Here is a 27715-nt window from a genome sequence, read left to right as displayed (position 1 = left end):
TTTTACTCATTGTCATTTTATGTTTTAATTTTTCAGTGGTTAACTGTGCATCGGTTGTCATTTTACATTAGGATAATACATAATCCATTATTCCTAGGTACAGAGAACATTCCTTTTCAGATCTTTTATTCCCGGAGCTCTGAATACCAGTCAACCCCCACTCCTCCCCCCGGAACAGTGGTGGGGTGGGGTGGGGGGCACGGGCGGCACAGTGATGCCTATAAACTATCCTCAGGGGAAGGACTGTAAGACAAACTTCATACATACAGTCACATAGACACAATGCTACAGGCCTGTAGAGCACAGTTGCACAGGTATGTTTTACACAGGGCTACAGGCCTGTAGAGCACAGTTGCACAGGTATGTTTAACAAAGGGCTAGAGGCCAGTAGGGCACAGTCACACAGGTAAATTTTATACAGACCTACAGGCTTGTAGAGCACAGTCACACAGGTATGTTTTACACAGGGCTACAGGCCTGTAGAGCACGGTTGCACAGGTATGCTTTACTCAGGGCTACAGGCCAGTAGGGCACAGTCACACAGGTAAATTTTACACAGGGCTACAGGCCTGTAGAGCACAATCATACAGGTATGTTTAACACAGGGCTACAGGCCAGTAGGGCACAATCACACAGGTAGGTTTTACATAGAGTTACAAGCCTGTAGAGCACAGTCACACAGGTAGATTTTACACAGGGCTGCAGGCCAGTAGGGCACAGTCACGCGGGCATGATTTACACAGGGCTACAGGCCTGTAAAGCACAGTCACATAGGATGTATAGCACAATGCTACATTCCTATATAGCAGGTGCTAGATGTATTCACTATGCTGCCAAACGGAACTGCATCCAGCAGAGTCATGTAACACCTGACCTTTTGCCTGAAGATGCCTTCTGCCCTAACCTGACATTCTGTTCCCCATGACAATCCCTAAACTGCTCCCTCCGCATAGGTCTGTCCCCTGGAACGGAGCCCAGCTCAAGCGCTAATACTGCTGTGGAAAAAGATGGGAAAGGCAAATATGTTCTGTTTTCCATCGATGACACTCGAGTTACCAAAGAATTACATACATTAATGGACACGAGGATAAAAATGCTAGTAATCAGACACTGCCGAACAGATGTTGTGACGACGAGGCCATGCAGTTGCCGGGGGAAACGGTGCAAAAGTGAGACGAGGAGAAGGGCATCAGGCTGTTTGGCTGTTTGAAAGCTACGACGGTATCAGTGACAGTGGCGGCCTGGGCTGACCGGAACAGTGTGGCCTCTGCTCGCCACAGAGGATTCTGGGTGATTGAAGCTATGTTTTATGGGAATGTGAAATTGCTGTTACACGTCCTGAGAGGCATGGGGGGGAGGGGGGGGGGGGGTTCTGTTGGCATTTGACCCTAGAGCACCAGTAAGGCCATGGTCCGGTCAACATTGTACAGGAAGGTGTCCTACATCTTCAACAAGCAAACCTTAACGAAAAAAACAGATTTATTACAAAAAAACACTAGAGAAGAGGTGACACAAATACCAGGCACTTGTTTAGGTATTATGTGCTTCAGAATATATACGTATTTACACTAATAAGTGCTATAAATCAGTCTTGTAGAATTACCATTTTAAAAAGTATGCTATAATCGAAATAAATCCGTAGCAAAGTAAAAAATATATATATAAAATCAAACACGACAGACAAGTATTCCAAATAAAGAGCTCATTTGGGGTGTTTCCATATGTACAGGGGCGTGCATGTAGTGTTTGGATCTTTACTGTCTTGTAGATCCTCACAATGAATATGTCGTGTCATACATCCACACCACTCCACAGCCACCGGGAACCTTCCAGGGAATTAACGATGCTGACATGCTGCGCGGACGCGAGGAGTCTCAGATCATGGCGAGAGAGCAGCTGTGACCAGCATCTGAGGCCATGCTGATGGATTCTGGCATGCTGGTACACAGGCAGCACGAGGAAAAGGGCTTTTGCGAAAATGCACCGTTATATCCCGCTTTCAGTATCCATTTCCTACCATCAGGGGGCGCTGATGACAGCATGCTGTGGCCTCCTGGTACACAGTACACCACCAAGCTTCTCCTAATGGGCCTGAGTCAGTCAAACCACTGCGGCAGAGTGCTTCTGCCCTCGGTGTCAGTTTCGTAAGCGTAACGACTGATACGATGCCAAATCTGGAGTCTCCTTGACTCTCTCAGCTTCCCGGTTCTCTGTACAGGCACGACGAAGCGCAGGAGCACACACACGCATGAACGCACAACAAACCCTGAGAAATAAGTCCTGGATCCCAACCTGATTTTTGAGCATAATGGCAAAGTCTCAGTGTGATAACTGTGAAAATGTGTCGTACATTTGACTTGTATACTTTTGCCGTATATAAATAAAGGATAAACACCATTTTCTTTATAAAGTCGGTCCTGTATACAGAAAATACTCTTATTCTAAACCTCTAAACTCTGTAATGGTGTTGAGAAATGCTGCTTGCTATAATATACAAGACAAATATATTCTGTGTGCAGTATTGCTGGGGCAAAACTAGCCCCTCCTGTCTGTTAAGATTGTATTAAGATTTATCTGTTTCGGTAGTCATGCAACATCTGGTACAGTATATCCCTAAAATGCTTTAAGTGTAACAGTGCAGGAGTGAAATGGTTATTTTCAGTATGACTAACGTGAATCTTTGTGGAATACTTCTAGCTTCGAGTCTGCAGGGCTTTTACGATTGTACACGTGTCCACATATGTCGGGACGTGCTCCGGGTCATTCTCTCCGTTTTCGAAGCAGTCGTCCCTGGAGCCACATCTCTGCAGGTTTAGCTTCCCTCAGCTCTGCTGACACAAACCATTCTCAGCATCCAGCCATCCTTGATGAACTGGGTACCACAGCACGGTTCACTTCAATGTTTTGCATATTCAACCCATAAAACCCTGGAAAACTACAGAATACTGAAACGCATTGGTCTATAAATGGGAGACATTTGCGTTGATGGCCTTCAAGATACAAATACCTTCAAGAATCCCTCAAGATCCGTTCCAAGATCCCATGATCCGACTCATTCCAAGATCCTATCTCGCAGAAACAGTTGAGACCATCAAATGTGGCACAACAGTGATTGACAGCGGTTGGAATGCTACATGTGTTGACTGTAGCGTCAACCCTGTCTTTGTGGTTCAACAAGAGTGGTTCGGCTAACCTAATACCCCTCTTAGAATACATCAGTTTACAAAATGTGGCTAATGAGGAGCTTTTTGGTTTGTGTCACGAAAAAAAAGAGATACAAACATCAGATGTAGCAACTAGACACACAAGTTTTACAATAAAATTAATTTGTCCGTTAAGAAGATCCGTTAAGGGAAGGGAGCATTTTCTAGTAGTTGGGGCTTCTAAGGGAAACGAGGTGAGAAAACAGGCCACCTCAACGCACAGAAGAAGTAAACAGAAGGTCATCTGGCCCCGTTTGACCCATGCTGATGGAAGCCTGGCTGTTGATTATGGAAGGAGTTGGAAATGACGGACATTTGGGTTTGTAGGTACAGTCAATGCCGGCGCCATCGATGGATTCTTTGGAGGACAAGCTACTTGGTAGAGTTGGGAGAGTGAAGAATGTTGGGAAAGAGCCCCAATTATGGCTGATGCTACGGTAGCGAGGTGGGGGGAGGCTCATGTTGTGTCCGGGGAAGACTGCAAGCGGCGCCAACGGACACAATCTCTGAGCAGGTGGGTTAATTGCGAACAGTTGTTCACGATGAACCGTGGACCTGCCTTTAAAACAATTTGCAGGAAGTGAAGAGAAATAACATGTTAAGCTACATCCTCCATCAACGGAACGTCTTCTGGAAGCCAAAGCAGATAACGTCTCACACGGCTGAGGTAGCAGAGGGGTCTGCATCGGGGTGGAGACTGAGCCCCTGCGCGATGTCCCCGCGGTCCATCTTACGCAAGGCGGCGCACAGGGCCTCCAGACTGGCGGTGTCCATCCCAGCCCAGTGGGAGAGCAGGGCCCGCACTGGCCTCTCCTCCTCGCCGAAGGCGGCGATGTGCTCCTCCTGGTAGCCGAGGAGGCTCGCCAGACTGCGCCAGTCCGTCTCCTCGTCTGTCCCGTCACCTCCGCCACCCCCCAGGAGTTGCTCGAGCTCCTCGCTCTTGTGGGGGGGCAAGGCAAAGCCAGGGCTCCCGTCCACCATCACCACTGCAGAAAGAGGGTGTCAGTGGTTAGTTATATACTGTAAACATACGTCCTATCGTTAAGTCATCAGGTATTAGTCAGTGGGGTGCTTAACAAGAACCAAAAGTTGGTGGGGGGTAAAAACCTTATATTCAGATACATTTTTCTTTACCTAAGCAACTTAAGCTAGTTTCCGAAATCGATTTGGGGACTCAGCCTCCAGAGGCTCCATCTAAAACCAGTAAACATTCAGTGTACTGGCCCTTAGAAACGGCACCAAAAGGAACCAAAAGACCTTGGAGGGGAATGGGAGGGGAGGGGTGGATCCACAGGCCCCGTGAGCCCGAACTGCCCGGCTGAAGTCATTACTTAAGCAACAAGACAAACGAGCTATTTCCCACCGAGCCAATCTGTTGTCAATTGAGAGACACCATGGGAACGGTGCTGGAATGCAGCAGCTCTACCAGAGCAGCGATTCCCAGCCCTGCCTTTGCTCATTTATAAGCATGTTTTTTGTTTGTCTTCTTTCATTCTACAAGACGGCCGGTGCAAGAATGCAGTGGTTTGTGAAAGGCGATCCGGCGTCGCCGTCCACTCTCTCGTTTGCACGTCGCTAATCGCGCTGGTCGGACTCTCCGTGAAGGTCACTGCGTTCTGCTCGCCGTCTCCAGACCGCACTGGTGGCACCGAAAGGTGGCTTTTTGCGTTGCACTTCCTTCCTGGGCCCGGTGTCCATCCTGCACGTCCATCCAGGCTCGTTTATTTAATAGGTGGAGATAACGAAGGACACGGAAAGTGAAAATCCGAAGCCGCGGCCAGGCAACGATTCTGATTCGTCGACGTGATGAATGAGTTCTGCAGTGCATTGTAGGATAACGGTTTATTTACGGACGTTTACATTTGTAAAACTGAATAAAAACACGACTATGAGTGTCTGTGTGGAAAGTAATGACTCGCTGTTATTAACCGCTATTGCGCAAACAATACTTTTTAAAAAGTATTTTTAGTATCTTAATAGTGTTTGATGTACTTTAGTCCTTCTAATGAGAATCTGCGGACTATCATTGGAAACATGATTGCTTCACCTCTGCTTCTCGTCTCAGTCATTGCAAAGACGCACCATCAATAGTAAGGACTCATATAGCGAGTTTGCATTATGGCTGAACCGCACAGAGTCATTAAGGAATCACTTTATTATTCAGAACTCCTGGGACCGGCTCCAGGCTCTCGGCGCCCCGGTACTGGATAAGTGGCTATGGAATACGGGTGGTTAGATGAATGTACTACATACATTTTTCTTAAATGGGACTGGATTTTAAGGTATGGGATAAAATCACCGTCATGGCAGGTTAGTCTTTTCTGGTTGTTTGAGAATCTTAGCCTAAGTCCCGGCGCGCCAAATTTGGAGCAGGCCCTTGGCGATAAGGCCCTCCTTCCAAACCGGTTCTTCAAGGCCTGCCTTAAGCTGTTCTTAGTAGGGTGTGAGTGGATGTCTCTCCCTTTTGCTTGAGGCTCTTTGAAAATATTTTTGTGCTGTTTTTTTTCAGGATTTGAAGAAAAAACAAAAACAAGATAACGATGGACGCTGATAAGGGCAGAGTGGCTTGTTTTAGTTGATCCTGCTGTGAACGCCCCTGTCCCCTCGGGGCACCGACCTCTGTCGCCAGACACGCAGAGGAATTCACTTTCACGCTACCCTGAGGCCTGGAGATCCCACACTTTGCTGGTGGAGAAAGCTGACATGTTGATGCTGTGAATAAATCCACAGTCTGGGGCACCTTGCAGGGTACGTAAAGCAAACAGATTCTCCGTCCCACTGAGCAAGCAACAAAGCAGCAGGTTTTGTAAACTATTCATAAGTGTTTTCGAACTGGGGGCCGCTCCTGGTCATTCCCTGCCCACACATGAGCCCAGGAGGCAAATTTCAGCGAATGCAAATTTTCGAGAACTTGCCTTGTCGTGTTCACATGTGTGTCCCATAAGGGTGGCATACCCCACCAAAACAAGACACGACTCAGTCGCTATTTAAGGCTTGGGGGGGGGGGGGGGGGTTTGCCGTGACTGAGCTATTTATTATTTGGGCTTTGCTCTGCTGGAAAGATTATAGATAGAGCACATGATCTGGCAAGTATGAACACCAAATCCTGCATTTGTTTATTTTCCTACCGTCACAGAACAGCATCAACGAAACACCTACTGCAAGGGCATACGTTTAGCGTGGGCCGCTAACGATTTGAGCCATTAAGGGGTGATTTATCACACCTGTTTATGCCCTGCAGACATATTTAAGATGACATTAGCAGGATGCTCTTTGCATGTCCAGCAGTGCTTAATGCGTCTTCCAGAGGCAGATGGCACCAATGCGCTAAGCATCCGTCCGAACGCACCCGCTGAACCCTGTTTACTTGGTTTACATGAGCGTGTCGTGTTTGTGCTTGATCACCGAAGCACCTGCTAACAAGGCCCTGAGGGCAGCCGGTGGATTTCAGCGAGGCGGGCCAATGAGATCGCACCGCTCGTCGGGGTAGAACGCTAAGAGGGAGCCGTACAATGGCAGAGAGTTGGGTGAATGAGCTCGTTCTTGTCACACGCGGCGAATTCTGAACTGCTGCCAGCCGGACTCTAAATCGTTAGGATTAAAAAGAAAGGGGGTGGGGGTGGCGGGGAGGGAGAATGAGAATTCCCAGCCCTGCCCCTTAACTGATGGGCAGAAAACCCAGCAGGAGAGAGAGGGAGGGACTGGGTCACGGAAGAACTGAAGGCACACGGGAGGAGGAGGCGGGAGTAAGGCTAGGTGGTTTCTCAACATCGTACACAAAAGAGGAACGGGTGTCGAGAGTCCTCATGTTGCGATTCCCAGACTGAGAGAAACCCTTATTTACGGCACCTACAGAATGCTAATGCATTTTGGCACTTATAGAACGCCAATGCATTTACGGCCAGTATAGAATGCTAATGCATTTACGGCACTTACATCTCCTGCAAAATAGCTGGGAACAGACTTCCCGGCATTCCCGATTCCCCCAAAACAGAGCTTAGCTATTTCTGTTAAAAGCGGCCATGGAGGTTCCCTCACACAGCACACAACCCCCCCCCCCCCTTATAATCCAGAGTTCTGCCTGTTGTCAGTTATGTGAGCGGGGTGGTTTTCAGGACCCTTGTGAGGTAACGGAGCCTGTGAAAGGTGGTGCGGGAGGCCGGCTAAGCTGGCCCACCTGTGTGAGGCGGCGCCTGGGTGGGGGTCTGCGCCTGCTGCTGCTGCTCCTGCAGACTCTGGCTGTCCACGGAGATGCCGCTGTCACTGTGCAGCTTCTCGCCCTCGGCGGACGCCGTCTGGCTCACGCTGCGGTTGCTGGCCGCCTGTTTGTTCTGCTTGCAGCTGTTCCACCTGTGCCTCCCGTTGTTGTCAGGGAGAAGGAAGATGGCCATCAACCGCACAAGTCAGATTCAGGTTCAGCTAGTCCATTAGGACGGTGGTTCTGAAACATCTTGGACCAAGTAGCACAGAGATGAAAAAAAAAACACAGTAACCTGAATCACAGTTACAAATTGCCGCAATCTTCTCACACGTCACTTAGAGGCACTCAGAGTACCACTGTCATTCTACTGTCCTGAATCCTAACCCTCACAAACCATGTTTTAATGTGTAGCACGTTAGCAGGAAGGGTGATCAGTGTAAAAACTCTGATAGGCCGATAAACACCAACGGTTGATCGGTGTTTGGTTTCAAAACCAGAAACTTCAATGGCATCTGGAAGGAAACCTTATGAACTCATGAGAGGTTTGTGCTTCTTGTCTATGTGTATGAACGCCACCATCTACCACCCCCAACCACTGATGCTCCATATGAGTACGTCATAGTTCCTGCCTCCGTCTTTCTCATGCCCTTTCTCATAGCAATTGTAAATCCTTTTGTCCTTCTACCTTGGGTCCCTTTACCCTCATAAATGACCATCCCCCTTAGACAGACCCTCTGCTCTCATACTGTACCTCGGCGATCCTTGAACCTTTGCTCCTCTAGACCCTAATCCCTGGCACAAGCCAAGCTTTCCCGCTCATAGACTCACCTCTTGAAGACGATGAAGGCCACTAAGCCCACGACCACAGCGGCCAGGATGGAGCAGTAGATGGGGATGAGGTTCTCGCTCAGGCCATGGTGGACGACCCGCGGGGAACTGGGGTTCCCCACCGTGGTAGTGTCGGTGGGGGAGGGGATGTCGGTGTCTCCGGGGGCATCGGTGAAGATGGGAAACATCGAGTCCATTGAAGGCAGAGGTGAAAATGTCCCGATGCTGGGTTCTGAAGAAATAGGTGTAATGGAAGAGGAACCGTTGGTGCGATTCACAAGCCTGCCAGGGTCTTTCTACCTTCTCTGATTGTGCTTTTCTTAACAGGGCATTAATGATAATTAATGACCTCCTAAGCTGCAGAACTCTATCCTCAGAAGGGCTGAAGACAACATAACGATATGCCTCTCAACAGCTCTCAGCTGTGAAATGTCAAGGGCTTGGACCTGGTTCCCAAGATAACTCCTACTGTACTTTAGTTCTGTAAGTATTAGCCCTGTTGACTATGTCTCACTATCTTCCTGGGCTTGTTTCATGGAGATGCTATAGAATCCCAGTCATGGATGTCTGCTGTTGGTGCTCCTGCCAAGCTCACTGAGCCCCAGGCATGGGGGGCACTACTTGGTAATAAGAGACAGTTTTATATTGCAGGGGGGGAATAAAGCTTAATAAAAATAATAATAATAATAATAATAATAATAATAATAATAATGATAATAATAATAAATACAATGGTCTTTTTAGTTGGGGGATGAATGATTCCAAATTTAACACTGGGGAGGGGGGGTACATATCACCCCCAGCTCTCTATAGTACACAGGCATCATTAAGAATGCAGTGATGACCAGTTATGGAAAAAAATGATCTACAAATAATTTAATACATACTGCTAAAGCTTTATTAATAAAAGCCTAATTTATATTTACATTTTTTCCTTTTTTTCAAGCTGAGTGGACATGAGTTTATGCACATCCTCAGTTCAGATGTGTCCTGCCACCCATGGCCACAGGAAGTCACCCCCTTGATGATGATGTCACATGAGTAGGCAGTTTGCGGTACATAATGCCCTTTCCGCCCCCCTCCCCCGTTCAATTGCCCTTTTTAGAAAATCTGCCATCACTCTGACAAATCAGTATGACAAAATGGTCAGCTGACATCTCAGTCCAAGAATGAGCCCCCATTAAACCCCCTTCCCACCAAGAAGGTCAAGCCACCCCCGGCGGCGTCAGCGTTTCGGCCACACGTGTACGGCCAATCACCCGTGGCGATGTTAAACCCCCCTGAGGCGGCCTGCTTGTAGTGACAGCGGGGAGATAATCGATCCCTTGCAGTCTGTAAAGTCCCGGCACAGAGAGAGGAGTAGGGGGGTAAAAGGTCCCACCGTCGGCCGGGCCTCGGGCCCGGGAAGTGGCCTGGTGTTGCTCGAGCGACGCCAGGCAAAGGGAGCTTTGTTTCAAAGTGACCCGTGAAAGGCGGTGCCACAGAGGGCCTTTTCATGCAGCGTGAATGGGAGCACAGCTAAATCCCCAATTATTACAGCCAGTTTCTAATATTATATCTAATGTACAGTGGACGTACATTAGAAAGAAAAATCCCATTTATTCCAGCACCTCTGTCCTGCCTGGGTCTTCCCTGCGCCTTCCTCTCCACCCGCCCGCAGTGCCAGCTCAAGAAGAAGCTGATCCTTTGTGTCCCTTGGGGGGGGGCGGGGGTGGGTCTTGAGCGGAAGTGGAACCACAATGTGCCCTGATTAGCAGGAGTAATTACACCGCAACAAAGAGGAAAGGGACTTATAAAGAGACACCCCCCTCTCCTCCTGAAATAGGGGAGCCCACTAGAGTTCTGATGAACGGGCCAGACTAGGCGGCCTGCACTCTGCGCATGTTTCAGTCTGTGAAAGTCATTTATCCGACCAGCTTCTCATCATGAAAGCTATTTTTCGCTCCAGAACTCCCAACTGAAAAGGATCTTATTTCTTTAGAAATCATGCCTGGCTCGCATGTTGATCAGGGCATTACCTTCAGTGCGTGTACATCTGTCTGTACGTGCGTGCCTCTGCGTGTACACATCTGTCTGCACATGCATGTGCACATCTGTCTGTGCGTGCATGTGCCCCCGCGTGTGCACATCTGTCTGTGCGTGTGTGTGTGTTGGCTGTGGCCGGCACAAGTGTTAATTGGCTACCAAAAGAGAAACAGACATTTGGCACATAGTGAGAAACCCTAAACACCGCTTCCCCCCAAAAAAAAACTCTGTTGTTTAACAGATGTCGTATTTTTTTAATCTGGGGTCTGGCCTTCTTCACACCCTCACCTCATCTGAACGGGAACAGCAACATGCTCCTGCTAATCCTAGAAAGTGGGAGTTGGGGCCCCATCCTGACCTCAAAGACGGGGCCCCTCACATGTCAGTCATGAGAAAAGGGCATCTAGAGATGGAGTCAGTGTGTATTTACACGAAGACGGGGACTAGCACCGTCAGCATCCAGACGCAAAGTGGCTGTTGACCATAGACCACTGGGTCTGCGTGGTACTCTACGTAGGTATTAATATAGTGTCATAAATGAAGGTGTGAATTCCTCCATGCGGTCAAGGTTTCACTGGGCATGTGCGGTATGGGGGTGGGGCGTAGCGGGGCGGCTTAGGTTGCTGGTTTCATTACCCGAGTCATTCACCACTAGGCCCCTTAACCCGCAACTGTTTTCTCAAAAAAAGTATTCTGCTTTGCATAAAAATCCCTGGTAAATAAATAAAAATCAAAAATGTATTTCAGGAATTGGGGGGGGCGGGCTGTGTAGTATGAGCTGCACCTCGACAGATAACCCTGGTGAAGATTCTGGCTTGGATGTAGGCTATGGAAATGATTTGGGTCCCATCCATCCTCTCAGACCCGCCAACTCCAGTGCGGAAGAAGGTAATGGGGGCGTGGCCTGGGATGCTAACCTAAGCCCTGGGGGGGGGGGCTGGATGCATGTAGGCGGGCGCCCTCTCTGGCAGGGGACAACCGCCCCTGCAGAGGTCACAGGAAGTAACAGAATCCCTGCGGCGGGAATCGATCTGCCACAACCCCCCCCTGCCGTGACTGCATCCGCAGAGCCTCTCCTCCTGTCCCCAGCCCTCCTCTCTCCTCCCCCCCCCCCCCCCACACTGTAGCGGACATGCAGCCTGGAGGTAGCGCCTTTCAGCATGGCGCTCACACCCCCCTTTCCGGATGCATCCGGCCAGCGGAGGTAAAAGAGGAAGCGGGGGTTTATAAGCAGCCGAGTGACGCCACAGTTCCTGCGGGGAGCCAGCAGAGGGCCTGACGCTATCGGCGACTGCACTGCGATGCCGGATGCACACGGGCGCAGTGCTTTGGAAGAAGCCCCAGAAACAGATCTGCAATTTTTGTTTTCCCCAGTATATACTGTGTAAATCTGGGGGACGGGCTTGGAGCTTGAAATATTTCACGTGCCTAGAGCTTTGAGAGGTGTTTGGAAGCCAGCAGCTGCTCTCTGTTTACGCTGCGCCCCCCCAAGACAAAGGGGCGCTAAAACTACGGGGCTCGGTAGGTGCCCGATTGAGATTTAAGCAGCTTGGGGCTGGAGGCTATGAGATCTGGGTGCCGATAGAGCGTCCTCTATTGGGGGGGCATGACATGAGCTTCATTTCAGGATTAGTCAGCTTTCAGCCTTCAGGGCAGAGTGAAGCAGTTACTTTGATCGGGGGGCTTTTGTCCGCAGAGGGGGAATCCAAAGCTTGCGGACCCAAAACCCCCCCGCCCTCCCCCGCTGAATCACAGGCACAGCGATGTGGGCAGGGGAAAAGGTCAACGTCGACACGTTTCTTCGCGTGGGCATCGTATTTCATAAGAGAGCTCGCAGCATCACATGATGGGAGAGTGGCATGTGGCTCGGCGGGGTGGGATGCCACACCTCTGATGGGAAGGTCGCTGGTTTGAATCCCATGACGGGCACAGTGGCATCATCCTTAGACCCTTGAACAAAGTTCTTAACCCTAGTTGCTCAAGGACTGTGTGGCCCTGCAGTTGTATATCACTACTAAATAAAATTAAATGTATTCCCATTGTGAACAGAGGGGAGAAAAGCCTTGATTTCAAATCACAGGAAGGTTGCTGCTGTTATACCTTTACATCAAATCACCTTTACTTATATATATATAGTTACACTGTAGTCCACGTCAGTTGCCTACGTGAGATAAAACATTTTGAATCTCTGGTGTGGGTTCTGGTCTCATGACTGACCACTTGCGACTCAAAACTGCTCAGTTAGAACCTTTCCTCCCTTCCTGGTGCTCGTCTGGCAATCTGGGGCCGCCATGACAGACAGACAAGTTACACAGTGCTCAAAGACTCGCTAAGTCCTCTCGCTAAGGACTCCTTTTCAAACTCCGGTGCCCTGAAAGTAAAGACTTCCTGACCGTCTTTAAATGACACCTAAATATATGCCCACCATCTGGAGCTCAGGGTTCAAGCTGCCGGAACCCGTGTGAGCAGACCTCGGGTTTCCTTCCCGGTGACTGTCGAGCAAATTAAACAGAAAGTCGCTAACCTTGGGACGCCGTTCACTTTCATTTCTCAAACTCGACACTCCCGGCGCTGTGCAAACTCCGTTTCAGCCGGCACTTCCTCCCTCCTCTGGCCCCATTCCCAAAAGCTGGAGCCCCGGGCCAGGCAGGAGGAGGACCAGAACCGGGTCCTGCCTGCCAGAAACCCCCTAATTACATTATGTGAAGATTTTGCACTACATCTATTCATTTGAAAAACGACTTCCTGTTTCTCATTTATTACAAGCCCCTCGCTGTGTCCTTGTCAATGTACGGGACTTATTTTATTTCTCTTTTTGATTGGCCAAAGTATGAATCCTCTAGTTAATTTAAGTGGTGGATATGAAACCTTCGGAGAGCCTCTGAGGTTTGGCACCAAGTGGATTTTCGCGTACAAAAGCCTCGTGTGCCGCCGGCCTTCCGGCTCGCTAGATGTGACATTCTGACCTCTGGCATCTGACCCCGATCAGTCTGGCTATTGGGTACCCGCTGGCGGGGATCAGTGCTGTTGATCTTCAACATTCACAGGTAAAAGGAGACATTTTCAGAAGTGAGGGTCTCTCTGTTATGCACTTTAATTAATAATACAGTCAGAAGAACACTGGCCCTCTGCCCGCTGTCACGGCAACCGAGGGTCAGGTGGTCCCTCCCTTGTGAATTACGCTTGGCCGGGTGTTTTTCGCTATTGCGGAAGTACGGCAATTAAAAACGAGAACGTGTAAGAGAAGGTTCGGATGAACACTGACCCTTTTAACGTTTAATTAAGATCCGCCGACCATGCACGGCGGCACGTGGAGGCAAGCGGCCGGCAGGAAGTGGACCAGTCCCCTGGAGTCTCTTCCTTTACATCCCCAGGGGTCTCCTAACCAACAGCTGCGCCGAGCTCAAGCCGCAAGGAAAGACGAGGCCTGCTGGACCGCATGGACCCAGACGTTTGTGGAGGTATGGGGAGGTCTAGCCCTGAGGCCCATTTAGCACTAGTCGTGTTCTTCCATGTAGACCATAGGACACTCTGCTGTTTAACACCCCCAGCGTAAAGTTTGGTGTCCTCAGATGCAAATAGGAAAACTTGTGTCTCTACATGGCCCATAGCGTGTGATACTCTGTTTGTTTTCTATCGTTGTCGGGTCTAAAATATGGGCCAGCGTTTGGCCTGTTGGCTTAGGGTCTTGCGCCTATGATCAGAAGGTTGCCGGTTGAAATCCCTGCATCGGCAGAGTAATTTCTTTCTTGAACTAGGGCAGTCTGGCCCTGCTCTCTGTCTCTCTCAGTTGTACTGCATAAATGTCATGTAATGTCTTTGGGCAACCTGCGATAGATTGCCATCTAGTCCATGGTAGCCCACAGCCTCATACCCTGTTTTAATTGGGATAGACTCCAGGGCCATCAACATCTCTATACTGGTTCAGCTGTTTCAGGAGAGGTGGATGTTCATAGGATGTTGGCTTGCACAGATGGGAAGATCATGATAGACATGATAGAACGTGTATTTCTTAAGCCTTCAAATGCTAATGTTGAGTCCAAGCAGGGGTGTATATAGGGGCGTATATAGCTGATTGGCCCCCAGAATGCCTACTCCCCTGTCACTCAATCACTCGATTCAAAACATACGACTGTCTAATGAAAAGGTTGGTTCCTCTGTATGGATTATAACCTTCTTATGTCCCCCACCTTAAAACATCGTTGAGTCCAAGCCCGAGGCTTTATCTTGGGTCCAAGGCAGTTCTGGACGGAGGACTCACCTTCGTAGCAGACGGTGTCACGCATGGGAGTACAGAATTCGAGCGGCGGCTCGTCGTCACAGATGGTGCAGGGCAGACAGGGGTCCAGCATGCTCTCCGTCTCGGAGAACGTGTCGTCGGGACATTCCTCGCAGACGGTGTTGCTGTTGTGCTCGCACTGGTTCAGCATGCCGTGGCCTGGCAGGCAGCTGGTGCAACCCTCGCAGCGGCCCGTCGTCTCATTCATGTAGTAACCGTAGTTGCAGCCACAGATGGCGTCGTTGGTGTCCGTGCATGGCGTCATCATACGCATCTGACCCTCGCACTCTGTGCATGGCCTGCACGGCTCGGTCAAGCTGTAGGTGTCCGAGAAAGTTTCACCTAGCAGGGGAGATGCAGAACGTGACATAACTACCTCGCCCCCTTAACAGCTGCCATCAAAAAGTAATCATAACAAGGTGAAGTTAAATTCTCATATGTGATTGGTCAGAAGGATGTAAATTAATCTTCTATAACTTCACACCTAGTGCCAGCCTGAAAAAGCACAGTTACTAATCAAAACGTGATTATGATCTTAAATTCCAACTAATGTTACTTAAAATTCCAGATGTACAACACAATTTAAAATTAACAGAATTGCTTCATCATTAGCAGAAGGAAGTAGTTCTACTAATAAATGCGTTTTTGGTTCGTAAATGTGGAAATAATGTCTTCAGGTACAAATGTGTTAGCCAAATGTGCGGTAACTATGGTATGATGAGTTTGATGCATGCCAAGCCACGCATTACATGTTTTCAAATGCATTCTGCTGCAAGTTGGGTGGTTCTTTGCATCTCTAGCTGTGCATTTAAAAACATATTATCCATGTCGTGCTGCACATTAACCCTTATTTACGCAACTTCTGCTTAAAGCCAAATTACATTCACATCCAAACAGCTCAAATACTTCGAGCGAAATTCGCACTGCATCTCGTTCAAATCAGAATCGGGCAACTATGAGTAAATGATTAGTCATCATATCTTCGTAGTGTAAAGAGGTCATTTGCGAAAACTGGTTTCTGTAACTTTAACGGGGGGGGGGGGGGGGGGGGGGGGGCGAGGATCTTCTGTGATGATGGCAACAGTTTCTGCGGACAATGAAACCAGAGGGATGTGGAACTGGGACCTACAGAGCTGGTCCAGCTTGAACCTATTAGATATATCTTTCTTAAACTCTTACGCCAGTTCCAGCTACTTTGCTGGGTGAATCGGACTGTAAAAATTTAGGCATAAAAAAAAAAAAAAACTTAGGAGAAAAAGGTACTTAAGAACTCAGCCAAAAAGGAGAAGCAATTTGTAACCCCCAGGGACAGTCACTTAAAGAAATGAATCAGATACATCTCAACTGCTATTTTAGAGAAATATCTTCCAGTTTAAACAGGCTGAGAGCACCTGCCTATGGCAGTATAAGGGAAGAAAGACGTCAAACAATATAAATAATACAGCAAAAGCTATTTCTAAGGATGCTGTCCACCTCACTGCAGAATAAGCCTTTGATATGATCTGTTCTTATGGGATTATGTTGAGATATAATTGGAAGCACAGTAAATTATGCAGAAGTATTTCTTCCATGAGATCTGCTGGTAGAAGAGAGTGGGGGGGGAGGGGGTGGGCAGGAGCGCAGGAAGGGAATGCGATGCTAAAATACCATCCCGCAGCGTGGATCAGCCTGTGATGCGCAGGGCGTCCTGGAAACCAGACCCAAAAGGATGGGCGGGGGGGGGGGTAGCAGGCAGCAGGCAGCGTAAGTCACTATAGCAGCAGTAGCCACCGTGTTTTCTGGCTGACGGGAGTTTCCTTGATGCCAGAAATGTTGTGCATTTAACACCTTCTGAACCATGAAGCATGGGGCCGGGTTGGTTTTAAACAGAGACATGTTGTAAACGACTCCCACACAGAATTGCCTCCACCCAACTCCCACTGAAAGAGATATGATCCTGTCAGAGGCAGTATTGTGCAAGGGGGGGGCATTAGATCTGAGATGTCCGCAATCGCCTGACTGTCATGGCACCTGTGAATATTTCCCTGGAAGAACTCCCCGGCACGCATTCCACAGCGGGCGACACGTTAGCGTGCCTGAACGTGACCGGCGGCTCCCATTGCTCTACGAGCGTGTGCAGCAAGGGCACGTGTCAGGAGAGCGGGGGCCACAGCACGAATGTGTCACTCCATTCCAACACCCCCATCCCCTCCACCCATCCACAAAAACATGCCCCTGTGCATTTCTGTCCAAAGCCCATCACCACAATGCGTCGCATCAATAATGCACATCGATGCATCCATCAGGCCTGCCCCGGGCTGCGCCTGTCATTTTACGATCTGCGCATTACAGGCCGAGTGCTTTGGGGGGGGGGGTGTCTTAACACTTACGGGCCCGTTTTGGGGTAGCCTTGCCCGGCGCATGCATGAAGCACACACGCCGCAGTCGGGCATGTGAGCGTGTTGCAGCACGAAGGCGCAGCCTGCGTTTCCCGCCACTGTTGTACAGTCGCAACATCCCACAGACATCAGTCTGGACTTTGCCGTACCTTTACACTACTTGGTGGAAAAATTACACCAACAAAAGGCACATTTGTCCTCCAGATTAATTCAGAAACCCGGTTTCACCTCTGCCATACTCTGAGAAATTGGTCTTCCTTATGCCGGACGAGCAGCGTGTCATAAATAGGTCTTACTTCAGAAGGACCTAACTCCAGACGTCTTATATTTAACAGAAGAGAAGGTTCTCATGTCTGTTTGAAAGGTGCTTTGAAAATTAAACAGGGTTTCTCCTGCTTTGAGGGTTTCTGGCCTTCTCAGAGTCCAAAGCAAGCAGGCCGGATTTGGCACGTAAACGCTCTTTTCTTGCGTGTAAGTGCTCCTTTCCGGTGTGCAGGCTTACCATGTGCAGCTGAAACTCACACTGGCTCATCTAGCCGATGAAATAAGCCAAGGCCATTTTAAGCTCGCCGGGACTTAACTTTAACAAGATGCTATAATGCTCCTGTCCCTGATTAAATTTGTCAGTTGCTAAGAACATAAACGTGACTGACAACACCTGTGCTGTTCGGTTACTAATGGGTGGTCGGGCATGGTTGAGGCGACAAAGGGGGTCCGAAAGTTAGGTGGGTATGAACTTGGAGAAGGAGAAAGGTGACGGCTTACTAGGGTTAGTGATGGGCTGGTATCACAAGCTAATGAAATTATGCAATACCGACTAATTACGGTGCTGGCTTATTCCATAACAAAAGGCCGGTTCACAGTCACGGCTTGCCAACGTGTATAACACGACTGAAACGTGTTTATCAGAGGTACAGGAACGGAATATACTCGCTGGAACGGGAGAAGCGTGGCCCGTGTCCTTTTCCCGAGGCTTTCGTTCACCTATTTTCCTCCGCCCCTTACAGACACATGGACCCATGACTGTCTTAGAAGAGCTAGAATTATGAGGCTTCAAAGATCCAGTCACTGGAGATGAATCATCATCATCATCACTACTAAAACACAATAGTGGTAATCTTCATTTGGCCCTGGCACTCAAAGGGAGGAATGTAAGTTGGCCAGTGAGTCTATTTATTTGAATAGGGTTTTTACTTAATCTCCTATTCAAGCTCTGGAATTTCCCAGTGTTTTTTTTTTTTTCCCACTACCGGTCAGTCATCCATTGGCCGGCTGATAACCAATCAAATCCTGGGAAAGCTCTGCTTATGGTGCATTGAGAGGAAGGCTTCTCATAACACGCTACACTGTCCCAGGGCAGCTATGCTAGCGGGTCTCCATGTGTTAGGTCACTTGCACCTATGATGAGAAGGTTATTGGTTCATCTCCTAACCAGCAGAGTGATTTCACTGCCAGCATTTAAACGAGACCTTTAAAACACAGGCTGGACTTTTTCAACCATATGTTACTTTGGATAAAAGTATCTGTCAAATAACTGAAATGTAAATGTCACACATGTGGGATGTAACAAGAACATCTAACCACAAAGAGAAGCTCTTTGATTCTTGTACACAAACACGAAAACGCTGCTCCGTGTGGTTGAACAGCATTATGTTTATGGGTCACATATGGTCTAGGTAAAAAAAAAAATTGCGTAAAATTGAGAACTTGGCCATGGACCTCGATTAGAGTCCTCGCCAGTTCTTTGTAGCTTTGACAGAAGGTGATTTGCGAGGGGATGTTCTGTGGTAGACCATCCTGAGGTCTCCTGACCAACCTGCGGTCAGGTTGTCAGATTGGTGGGTGCCGGGTCCAGATTCGTGGTTTCCTTTGTGCGAGCGGCAAGGAAGAGCTGTGTGATCCCAAACTGGGCACGCTTGCGAAAAATCTGCGCGTTTCCGGTACTTGTTTGAGCAGCGCGTCGTAAAAACACAGTGTGTGTTTTATGATGAGATGAAAGACGGCACATGTGACTTGTCAATGGGTGTGTGCAGCCAGGTATGGTCACGCGAGAGAGAGAGAGAGAGAGTGTTTCTCATTCCTTCAGTGTTGTGACCCTGAACAGCAACAGACGTCAACAGACGCTGAAAGGACATAGACACTTGAGCTGCATCCCACGTGCGCATCGTCACTGTACACGTCAGCAGGACAATGCATGCATTCAGCACTGCGTTTGTCGAGCCGTGAAGCCACGTGGCATCTTGGCCGTGAATGCAAGCAAGCTGTTACTGATTTGGGGAAAGTTTAGCAGAACCAAATGGTAATTGAGAGAACCATGATTCCCTCCTTTCTGTCAAGCAGTGAGCGGGATACAGGCTGACATCATTTAGGCTTCTCCTCTGGAGAACAATGAGCTTCACTAAAAGAGCCATGCAGTTTTTCGCTGGACTTTACTCCCCCCTTTCAGTACAGCGGTTCTTAACCTGGGATCCTTGGACCCCCAAGCGGACCGTCAAGGGGTCTTAGGGGGTCGGATTAAAAATGAACAATTATGTGTGAGGGTGTACCCTGCGATGGGTTGGCGGCCCATACTAGGTTGTTTCCAACTTTGCCTCTGAGACGGACTGTGGATCCCCCGCGACCCTGAATAGCACAAGAGGTTTCAGAAAACGGATGGATGGATGGATGGATGGATATTAATAGTTTTTTCTTCATTGTCACCTGGCCATCCAGGTTAATATTTAATGGTGACATTAACGTGTCGCTCGATGTCGTAAGTAGGTTTGCTTGCCTAACCCTTTGTTCTTTAGCACGTCATGATAACCTCAAAAACAGTCAGCGGCTGCAAAATATGCAAGCCTTAGACAGCAGTTAGGGTTACACCGTGATAGTTTTGCCTTTTTAAAGGGATTTGCTTAAAATGAAGGAATTCTAACTTCTGTTTTTTTGTTTAGCTCCTAGGTAACCTAGGTGTCGATCCTCTGGCTGCACCCTGTCCTCAGGTATGAGCCTCCTCAGACAGCATAACTAGAACATTCATTTTTATTAATGCTGACGTGCTTTGACATTTCTCAGTGAGTTGTGGGAAATTATTTCTATGTACTGAGCAAGAGCTCAAATTAAGAAATACCTCACAGTGTTGATAAGTGTTAAAGAAAGTCCCTTATTTGTATTTCTTTAACTACTTTTAAATATTTTTGTATTCATATCGCTTAAACCCTGTTCAATGACATTTGAGCTCTTCATAAGTATATTCGTTCCAGTTGCTGTGACCATCAATTGTCTTTGATTGTGCTTACAGATTTTTCTTTTTAAATCCGTAATTTACTTTCAAATTCTGCGCCACACCGTTACGTGTGGAGCACATATACTGTTACTGTGAACTGCTAAGCAAATATTAGGCCCAAATTAACAGATGCCTTGATTATGACATCATAAAGATGCCTTGATTATGACATCACAAAGATGCCTTGATTATGACATCACAAAGGTGGTGGATATGGCGCTCTGACACCCACTGTGGAAGGGCCTATGGCAAGCTCGCAGTCTCTGCCAAAGTTCATATTTGTCACTTTATTGGTTCCTGACGCAAGACATCAGACAGTAATTGAAGGCGCTCGGTAAGCCCACCCACCGTGGGCTCTGAAGCCTCGTCCCCCCCCCCACTCTGCAACCGAGTGTGCTTAGCAGATACGATCAGACATTTAATGATGCTGACAGGCAGTGCTGCAGGCCTGAGGGAGCGGAGAAGCATTTGAGAAATTTTTCCCCAGGGAAGAGAGAGAGAGTGAGAGGCAGACCAGTGAGTGTGCGTTTGGGCCACATCTGCCCCAATGATGAAGCGTTTCAGCAACTGACAGATCCCTGAATTCCTCACGACCACCTTCAAATGCCGGGGAAATCGCAGAGAAGATTACTAGGAAATATTTATAGTTTTATAGTTTAAAAAGGTGTATTTAAAAATACCACGAACAAAAGTTTTTGGTGGCTTTCAGAAAAATAAATATGGGTTATATGAAGGGTGTGATTTTATGTGATTATGGTAATGATACACTGTCATAATAGCACTTAAGTAAGGAATTCTGCATGCATCAGGACTCTCTGCATGTGAGGTTAGGGTTGTAGTATGTCTTGACTCGCTCGGCATGCTGGGATGGGGACTGCTCCCAGCGGGGGATCTCCTTGGCCGGTACTCACTGTCCAAACACACTGTGCAGACAGTCTGCATGACTCCACAAGGCTGCAGCACGCCCTCCCCAGGGTGGGCACTCCAAGCAGCACTCCCCATTCGTGGTGTACTGCCCGGACTCGCAGTGCTCCTTCGCCGCTAGCGCCCCCACCTGTCACAGAACACAAGGGGGGGGGGGGGTTAGATCACTGGCACGTGGGTGGCAACGCCTATGCTGTCGGGTACTGGCAGGTGCTGAAAGTACCATGGCAGATATCTAATCGGCACTGGTTCGAATCCCAAAGTGAGCAGCCTGTACAACTGAAAAACGTGCCCCGCTTTCAATAAAAGTCTCTGTTAAATGAAGGAAGCTCTTACCACAGAGTTTAATTCCCACATTACCAAATACTCTGATTCTTTAAATATTCCATCTTCAGTTAAAGAAGTCTCTAGACCAGTGATTTGCAACCTAGTTCTTGGGGAGCCCAGAGAGTCCATATTTTTGCTACTTCCCTACTTCCTAGCGGGAGCTGGGAGGGAGCAAAAACGTGGACTGTCTGGGAGCCCCCAAGAACTGGGTTGGGAAACACCTCTCTACACTGCAGCGCATGTTCAAGCACAAGGCACAGGGGTGTGGAGACATTTTCGCGACCAGTGGATCGCATCAGTCTGCCCTGCTGTTCCTAATGGATGACTGGTCAGGCTCTGCGGTCAGGCCTCTAATATCTCAGCTCTCCTTGGAGCAGCGTAGGAACTCTGAGGCCGTGCCCACGTCTGTTACCCCGTAAGCTGATCCCGAGGCCACCCACAGACCTCCCGACGGGCCACTTAGTCGCCCCTGCCCAATCCCAGCATAGCAACTTTCCGCGGGCAATGTGCGGGTCTCACTCAACGTATCGCTGCCGCTTGCGTTTCCTACTCTGAACGCTGGAGAAGGTGCCTTCAGTTCAGGGAGAATGAAAGCTCACCCAAGTCTCCATCAAGTCATTGTCAGGACTTGTCTTCCTCTCACTTGACCCCAACATAATGGTTTTCAACTATGTGTTTTTTTTTTAATCGACACTGCCCTACATTCGGGGCATAAATCACAACACACCTAGTGCTGCGAGCCTTAGTGGTAACATACATCTTCTCTTTCATGCCCTGGGATATGTACCTCACTTAACCTTCACGAGATTTCATCTTCTCCCTGGGAGTTCATGGCCCCTCAGACCATCTAGCCATCTGGACCCAGTACTTCCAGTCATCCAGACTACCATCATCATTCCAGCATCCCACGCTACCCTTCCGGGTTATTTCCCGGGTGACATTATATCTTCGACATATGGGCCGACTGGAACACCAACGTGCGATATTTCATGTACTGAATACCTAGGCTCAACCTTTCCCCCTGCCTGTCTCCAGAGGACATTTTACACTCGGTCTAAAGCCATGAAAACCGAAAACTCTACCTATTTCCAGGGTTCTCAACTTTTTCAACTCGAGACTGGTCTACACATACATTTACATGCATGTAACAGTTCTATTACCTTGTCTGTAGGGTTTGCAAACTACCCCAGCGCATTTGATGTAGCTAATTTCGGTTTTATAATGGAACAATGTAGATTTGCTGTAAGATTTCTTGCGTGAGAGTCTGAAAGCGTGAGTGTCGCATAAGATGTGTGAGAGTTGGCAACCCTGTATTCCAGGTGGGACGCTTACTGTCCAATCGTTAAATTTACCACATCCAGGCTTCCATACCAGCCGGAAAATGGACACGCGCAAGTCGCAATATCCGTCGCAAGCATTTTGCTTACTTTATTACTAAAATACATTAGTGCATTACTTGTAGTTGATGACGTTTTAGTGCTGCTGAGCTGCACTGCTTCGAATTTCTCCACCAAACCCACTGCATGTTTGCTAATTAAGTGTTGCTAGCATGTAAAAGACGCGCAGTTCGCCTCACGTCCGAGCGGCCCTAATATCCCTTCTGTTAATGACAGTTTCAAATGTTGGTAAATTTCGTCCTCCCTTCAGTATTCTTCCTCGATATTTCGAGCTATACCAGGACTATACACGATATTTCCGGTTATACCAGCCATAATTACCACATTTCCACATTTCCTGTATATTTCACTACACCTCCCAGATAAAATGTGAGCCACCTTTAATGGCACTGGAACCAAACTATAATGAAAAGTGCTATAGTTACATGTGCAGTGCGCGCTGGGCGTCATATACGGTAATCTGCACAAAACAGCTTTAAAAGAAAAAAGCGACCTCTTCAGCCCCTCTTTGTACCCATTATTAGACGCCTTATTTGGCCGCCGGCGAGGGCGTAGTCAGAACTTGATCTGGTAATGTGTAAATTAATGTGTAGAGGGAAAACAAGAGCTGTTTCCCCCAAACCTCCAGCGTTATTACGTGCATGCTACCGATTAATCTACTAGCAGGCAGCTCAGCGCCTGTCAGCGCAGGAAGTAACATGACTTACAGTCGGCTGCCCCCAACGCTCAAAATCCCACGGTAGCTTTTAACTGGCAATGATAAATAAAGTTAAGTATGTTGTTCTGCCTTTGTCTGTAAGAATAACGAGCCAAAAAAATGAAAACGACATTATTGTCAGAAGTCAAGCCAAGCCCTGACTTTGCACGTGTTTTCTACCTGCGCTGCTCCCCGTACAGGTGATCTGCAGCGTCTGAGATGTGCCATCGTAGTCAGATACATGGCTACGCTTGACATCCCGACCTCGACCTGTCAGCGGTGTTTATGGGCTACTTCTCGCAAAAATAATCCCTGTTAAATAAACGCGTCTGCTCTTGTTACAACACGGATTCACGGCGTGCTGCCCCGTAGCACAGACCACTTTTCCTGATCTTATCTACACTCATGGGAGCCCTTGCTCTTAGGTGTTTGCCCATATGGGTAAAACTGTGTGTAAAGACCTGAGTGATGTCTAAAACAGTAATGTGGGATGTGTTCTCGTGGCTGTAATCTGAATTTGATCCACAAAACTATTTAAAACAAAATTTTAATATCCAGACTCATTGCAAGTTAAGACAGTGCACCCGCCTTTAACAAGTTTAACAAGTGTTGGACAGAAAACGAAAACATACATTGAGGGCTGAAAAGCCATGTAGTCTATAACAAGAAGCCAATGACATAACGCGGACGGGGCGACGTGGTGGTGCAGCTGTGAAATTACGATAGGATTAATTGGACCCCAGTGGTGCGTATGCAGCTGTGATTATTTTATTTTATGTGTTAATGTCCCTTTGGGCCGCCTCGGCATTTGAGAATTTGGGATTCTTATGACAGTTGCCAAGTAACAGAATTGACCTGGTATTATTATTATAATTATCATTATTATCACCACCATCATTATTATTATAATAAGTTATTGAATCATGAACATCCCTGACGTGATCGTTACCGGTACACGTCTGTCTGCTTGTATATTACGTTACACATATGCATTACACTACAGGCAACTCATGTTTTTCCTATTAAACGCCCAGTATTCAACACCTAATGCCCTCATTACAAAAATTAGCGGAAGCATTAAACAACCATTCTTTACTAGCTTTTAGAAATAGCCGAAGGATATAATTGATAAAAAAGGGAAGGGAAGCGTAGCCTACGTGCTTGTTTGTAATTTGGGAATTATTTGCTCTTATTAAGGTCCACCGTGAGAGTCTCTCGTCTAAAACGTAAGATCTTTACCAAGAACCTATCGAAAGATGCGAAGACAGACACTATTTATATATACTTTTTATAGGCTACTAAACCGTTTATATTTAAACCGTACGTCAGTCTGCAATTGCATATAATAACAATAATACGTACATACATGGTAACAAATAATGCTGTAAAATTGTATTATATCTATTAACACGTGTTTTTTTTATTTATTTGATTGACAAACTACTTTCGTCCAATCCCTTACTCCCGACCTGTCCCCGGCACCTGCTCCGTATACTTTAAGTAGCTTATCTATGCGAATAACTTAGATGATCGCGGCTGCGCGAAACTCTCAAGATTAGGACGTTTAAAACAGGCGAAAAAAAATGCTGCAATAATAATAATGAATAGAGAGGAAAGTGTATTGGGCACCCGGCAAGGTTCTGCACTCGCACCGCAGATACACTCACTGTCAGTTAGCGCTGCCTTAAGTCAAGCAAACAGAGTGATCCTATGGAAAAACGAGGCGGCTGGGACCGGTCATCCTGGAAATTCATTCCTCCACTACCGAGAAGACAAGATAGATGTCCAAGTGGACAGGCAGCAAAAAATAAAATAATTTACCAGTCACGCGTGTTGATACTCACCGTTCCCAGCAATACCATCATCATCAAGGTTCCCATTTTGCCTGTATATTTTGACTGCTCAAAACCGACGTATAAAAACGAAAATCTAAAAACTGAATTGCTCATATATATCAACATATAGTATATGCATGAATTAATCACTTCCGTGGACGTAAAATAATGTGTATCAAGCTGTCACGTTATCCACGGGCGATTCTTCATCCCTTCCCGAGTTACAGTAATGTCTCAGCAAACCTAAAAGCCAGCTTCTTTAGTCCTTGCGCTCCGGCGCCGTGTGGGACATTTGCAGGGCAAGGCGCAGGTTGCAGTGCGCTGCCAAACTGTACCGAGGAGAGAGACACGCACGTTGATATGAGGTCAAAGCTCGATCCCCCCCCACACGGCCAATACGAGTCCTCTACCCAACCCCCCCCCCCCCCAATACACTACGCCCACCATACCCTCACCCAAAAACAGATGGGGGATCGTCACACGAAATATGTTTAATAAAGTCACAGCAACTTGTACCTGGTTAACTACGTGTAACGATTTTATTACACTAGCGATTTTTTAAATGATAGTGACGATCCGTACTGACATACACAAAGTGTATCAATTCATGCTATATACATCTGCATTGGAATATCATTGCTGATATTATAATTTAAATGTAATATATAAGTGTTTTTTTTATAATGTGCTTAATGTTATTTGTTTTATCCAGAAAGGTACACACGTCTATCACTATCTGCGTGGTCAGTTGGTCCACGTGCGCGCACCATTAAGCGCTATATTGAAATTAACCACAAGGGGGCAACTGAAGTTAATCGTTTGATGCGCATCTTAATGGTCTGACTTCGCCGCGCGCGCACACTCCATTAAACTGACACGTGGGTGTCGGAGCCAGTTTCTGCTTAAATCATATGCCGAGAGACCCGTTTCAATTATTCATTAAAGCATCTGCTTTATGAAAGCCCATGGATGAATTTTGCTGACAAACGAAACAGCTTGCATCACAAAGAGTGATTGATTTGCGAGTGAAAATTTCACACAATATACGAGCCTGCGCAAAGAAATCAGATAGATCAGGTGTTCTACAAAGGAGCCCGTTTCTAAATATATATCTCTGTCTCCTTTCTTATTGATTGCATGACTGCTATGGGTCACATTTACATTGAGCCTGTATGTAATGTGGCGCACATAATGTTACATGCCAACTTGAATTATTGTTTTTCACCAAGGTGTCCAATCTGCAGAAACTGGAGATTTGTTTCATGAAAATGTGACGTTCGTACGAGACTGTTAATGGATTATGTTAGACAAACTAAGCAGGAATTTTCTGTTTACATATCCAGGTAAAAATATTTGCACTACTCGCTTGTTAGATAGATGATTCGCAGTTTAATTTTTATCTGCCTTTTTCAGACACAATTCTACAGATTTTGGATGCACGCATTTAAAACCACGGAATGTAATGTTTTTCACTTTGATACTTTCTATCAAAGTGCTCTCTCTCTCTCTCTCTCTCTCTCTCTCTCTCTCTCTCTCTCTCTCTGTCTCTCTCAGGAACAACTGTTTGATTGACCAGAGATAACTTATTGACTTTTAGGCATAACTAATAAAATTAGTTTTAAATTACTGGAATTAATACAGAAGTATTTGTTATTTTTTTTCCGGGAGAATCCTAAACATAAGTAGGATATTTTTAAATGCAGTATAAGGTATACAGTATACCAAGAACAAAAAGGCGTATCGCAGGGTACTGATTAATGGCAGGAAATGGCTCACCAAAAGGGGACACCAGCCTAAAGTGATTGCATTGGGCACTTGGGCCATCCCAAGACACCCAAATGGCTTCACCATGCCTTGGCATTGGTTCTTCAACTGCCTGGAACCCTATTGGTGGTATGTGAAGATCCAGCATTTGGTGTTTTATTGATGATGGTAAAAAAAAAAATCCCTTTCTAGGCAGCATTCCAGAATCTCCCATAGGCATTTAATTGGGTTGAGTTCTAGTGGAATGGCCATTTGGTTTATATTATTTTTTCATGCTGGTGGAATTGCTCAGTGACCACTCCTGCCCTGCAGGGGGCACTTTCGTCCTGGAAGATGCCCCTCCTGTCAGAATAGATGAACGTGATCGTTCACAATGGCTTTGTGGGGTTTAACTTTCTCTCAAAGGCGCTGAGTTCAAGCAAAAAAAAAAAACAGAAAAATTATCTTGAGGACAGAGCAGATCCAGAACCCCTTTTATCGTGGGTAAAAAGCTTCTAGACGTATTCTAGCATGGGTCACACATGTGCTGGCTTGTTCATTGGGACCAAGCTGAAGGATGACTCATCATTTCCAGTTGGTGAAAAAAGTGAGC

General features: G+C 47.3%; 1 protein-coding gene across 1 annotated transcript; it reads right to left on the bottom strand.

The window, feature by feature from the left end:
* LOC125728473 (tumor necrosis factor receptor superfamily member 16-like) lies at positions 1–25735 on the bottom strand. Its single transcript, XM_049005427.1, is given in 7 exon segments — positions 1–4189; positions 7381–7553; positions 8233–8464; positions 14519–14878; positions 21091–21157; positions 21159–21233; positions 25369–25735. Coding segments are annotated over 7 exon segments (1356 nt in total). The 5' UTR covers positions 25486–25735; the 3' UTR covers positions 1–3857.
* Between the last annotated feature and the right edge of the window lie 1980 nt (positions 25736–27715).

Source organism: Brienomyrus brachyistius, unplaced genomic scaffold, assembly GCF_023856365.1.
Source record: "Brienomyrus brachyistius isolate T26 unplaced genomic scaffold, BBRACH_0.4 scaffold290, whole genome shotgun sequence".
NCBI classification, from domain to species: domain Eukaryota; kingdom Metazoa; phylum Chordata; class Actinopteri; order Osteoglossiformes; family Mormyridae; genus Brienomyrus; species Brienomyrus brachyistius.
Note: the sequence above shows the minus strand (reverse complement) of the source record. Positions and strands in the feature narration are given on the sequence as shown.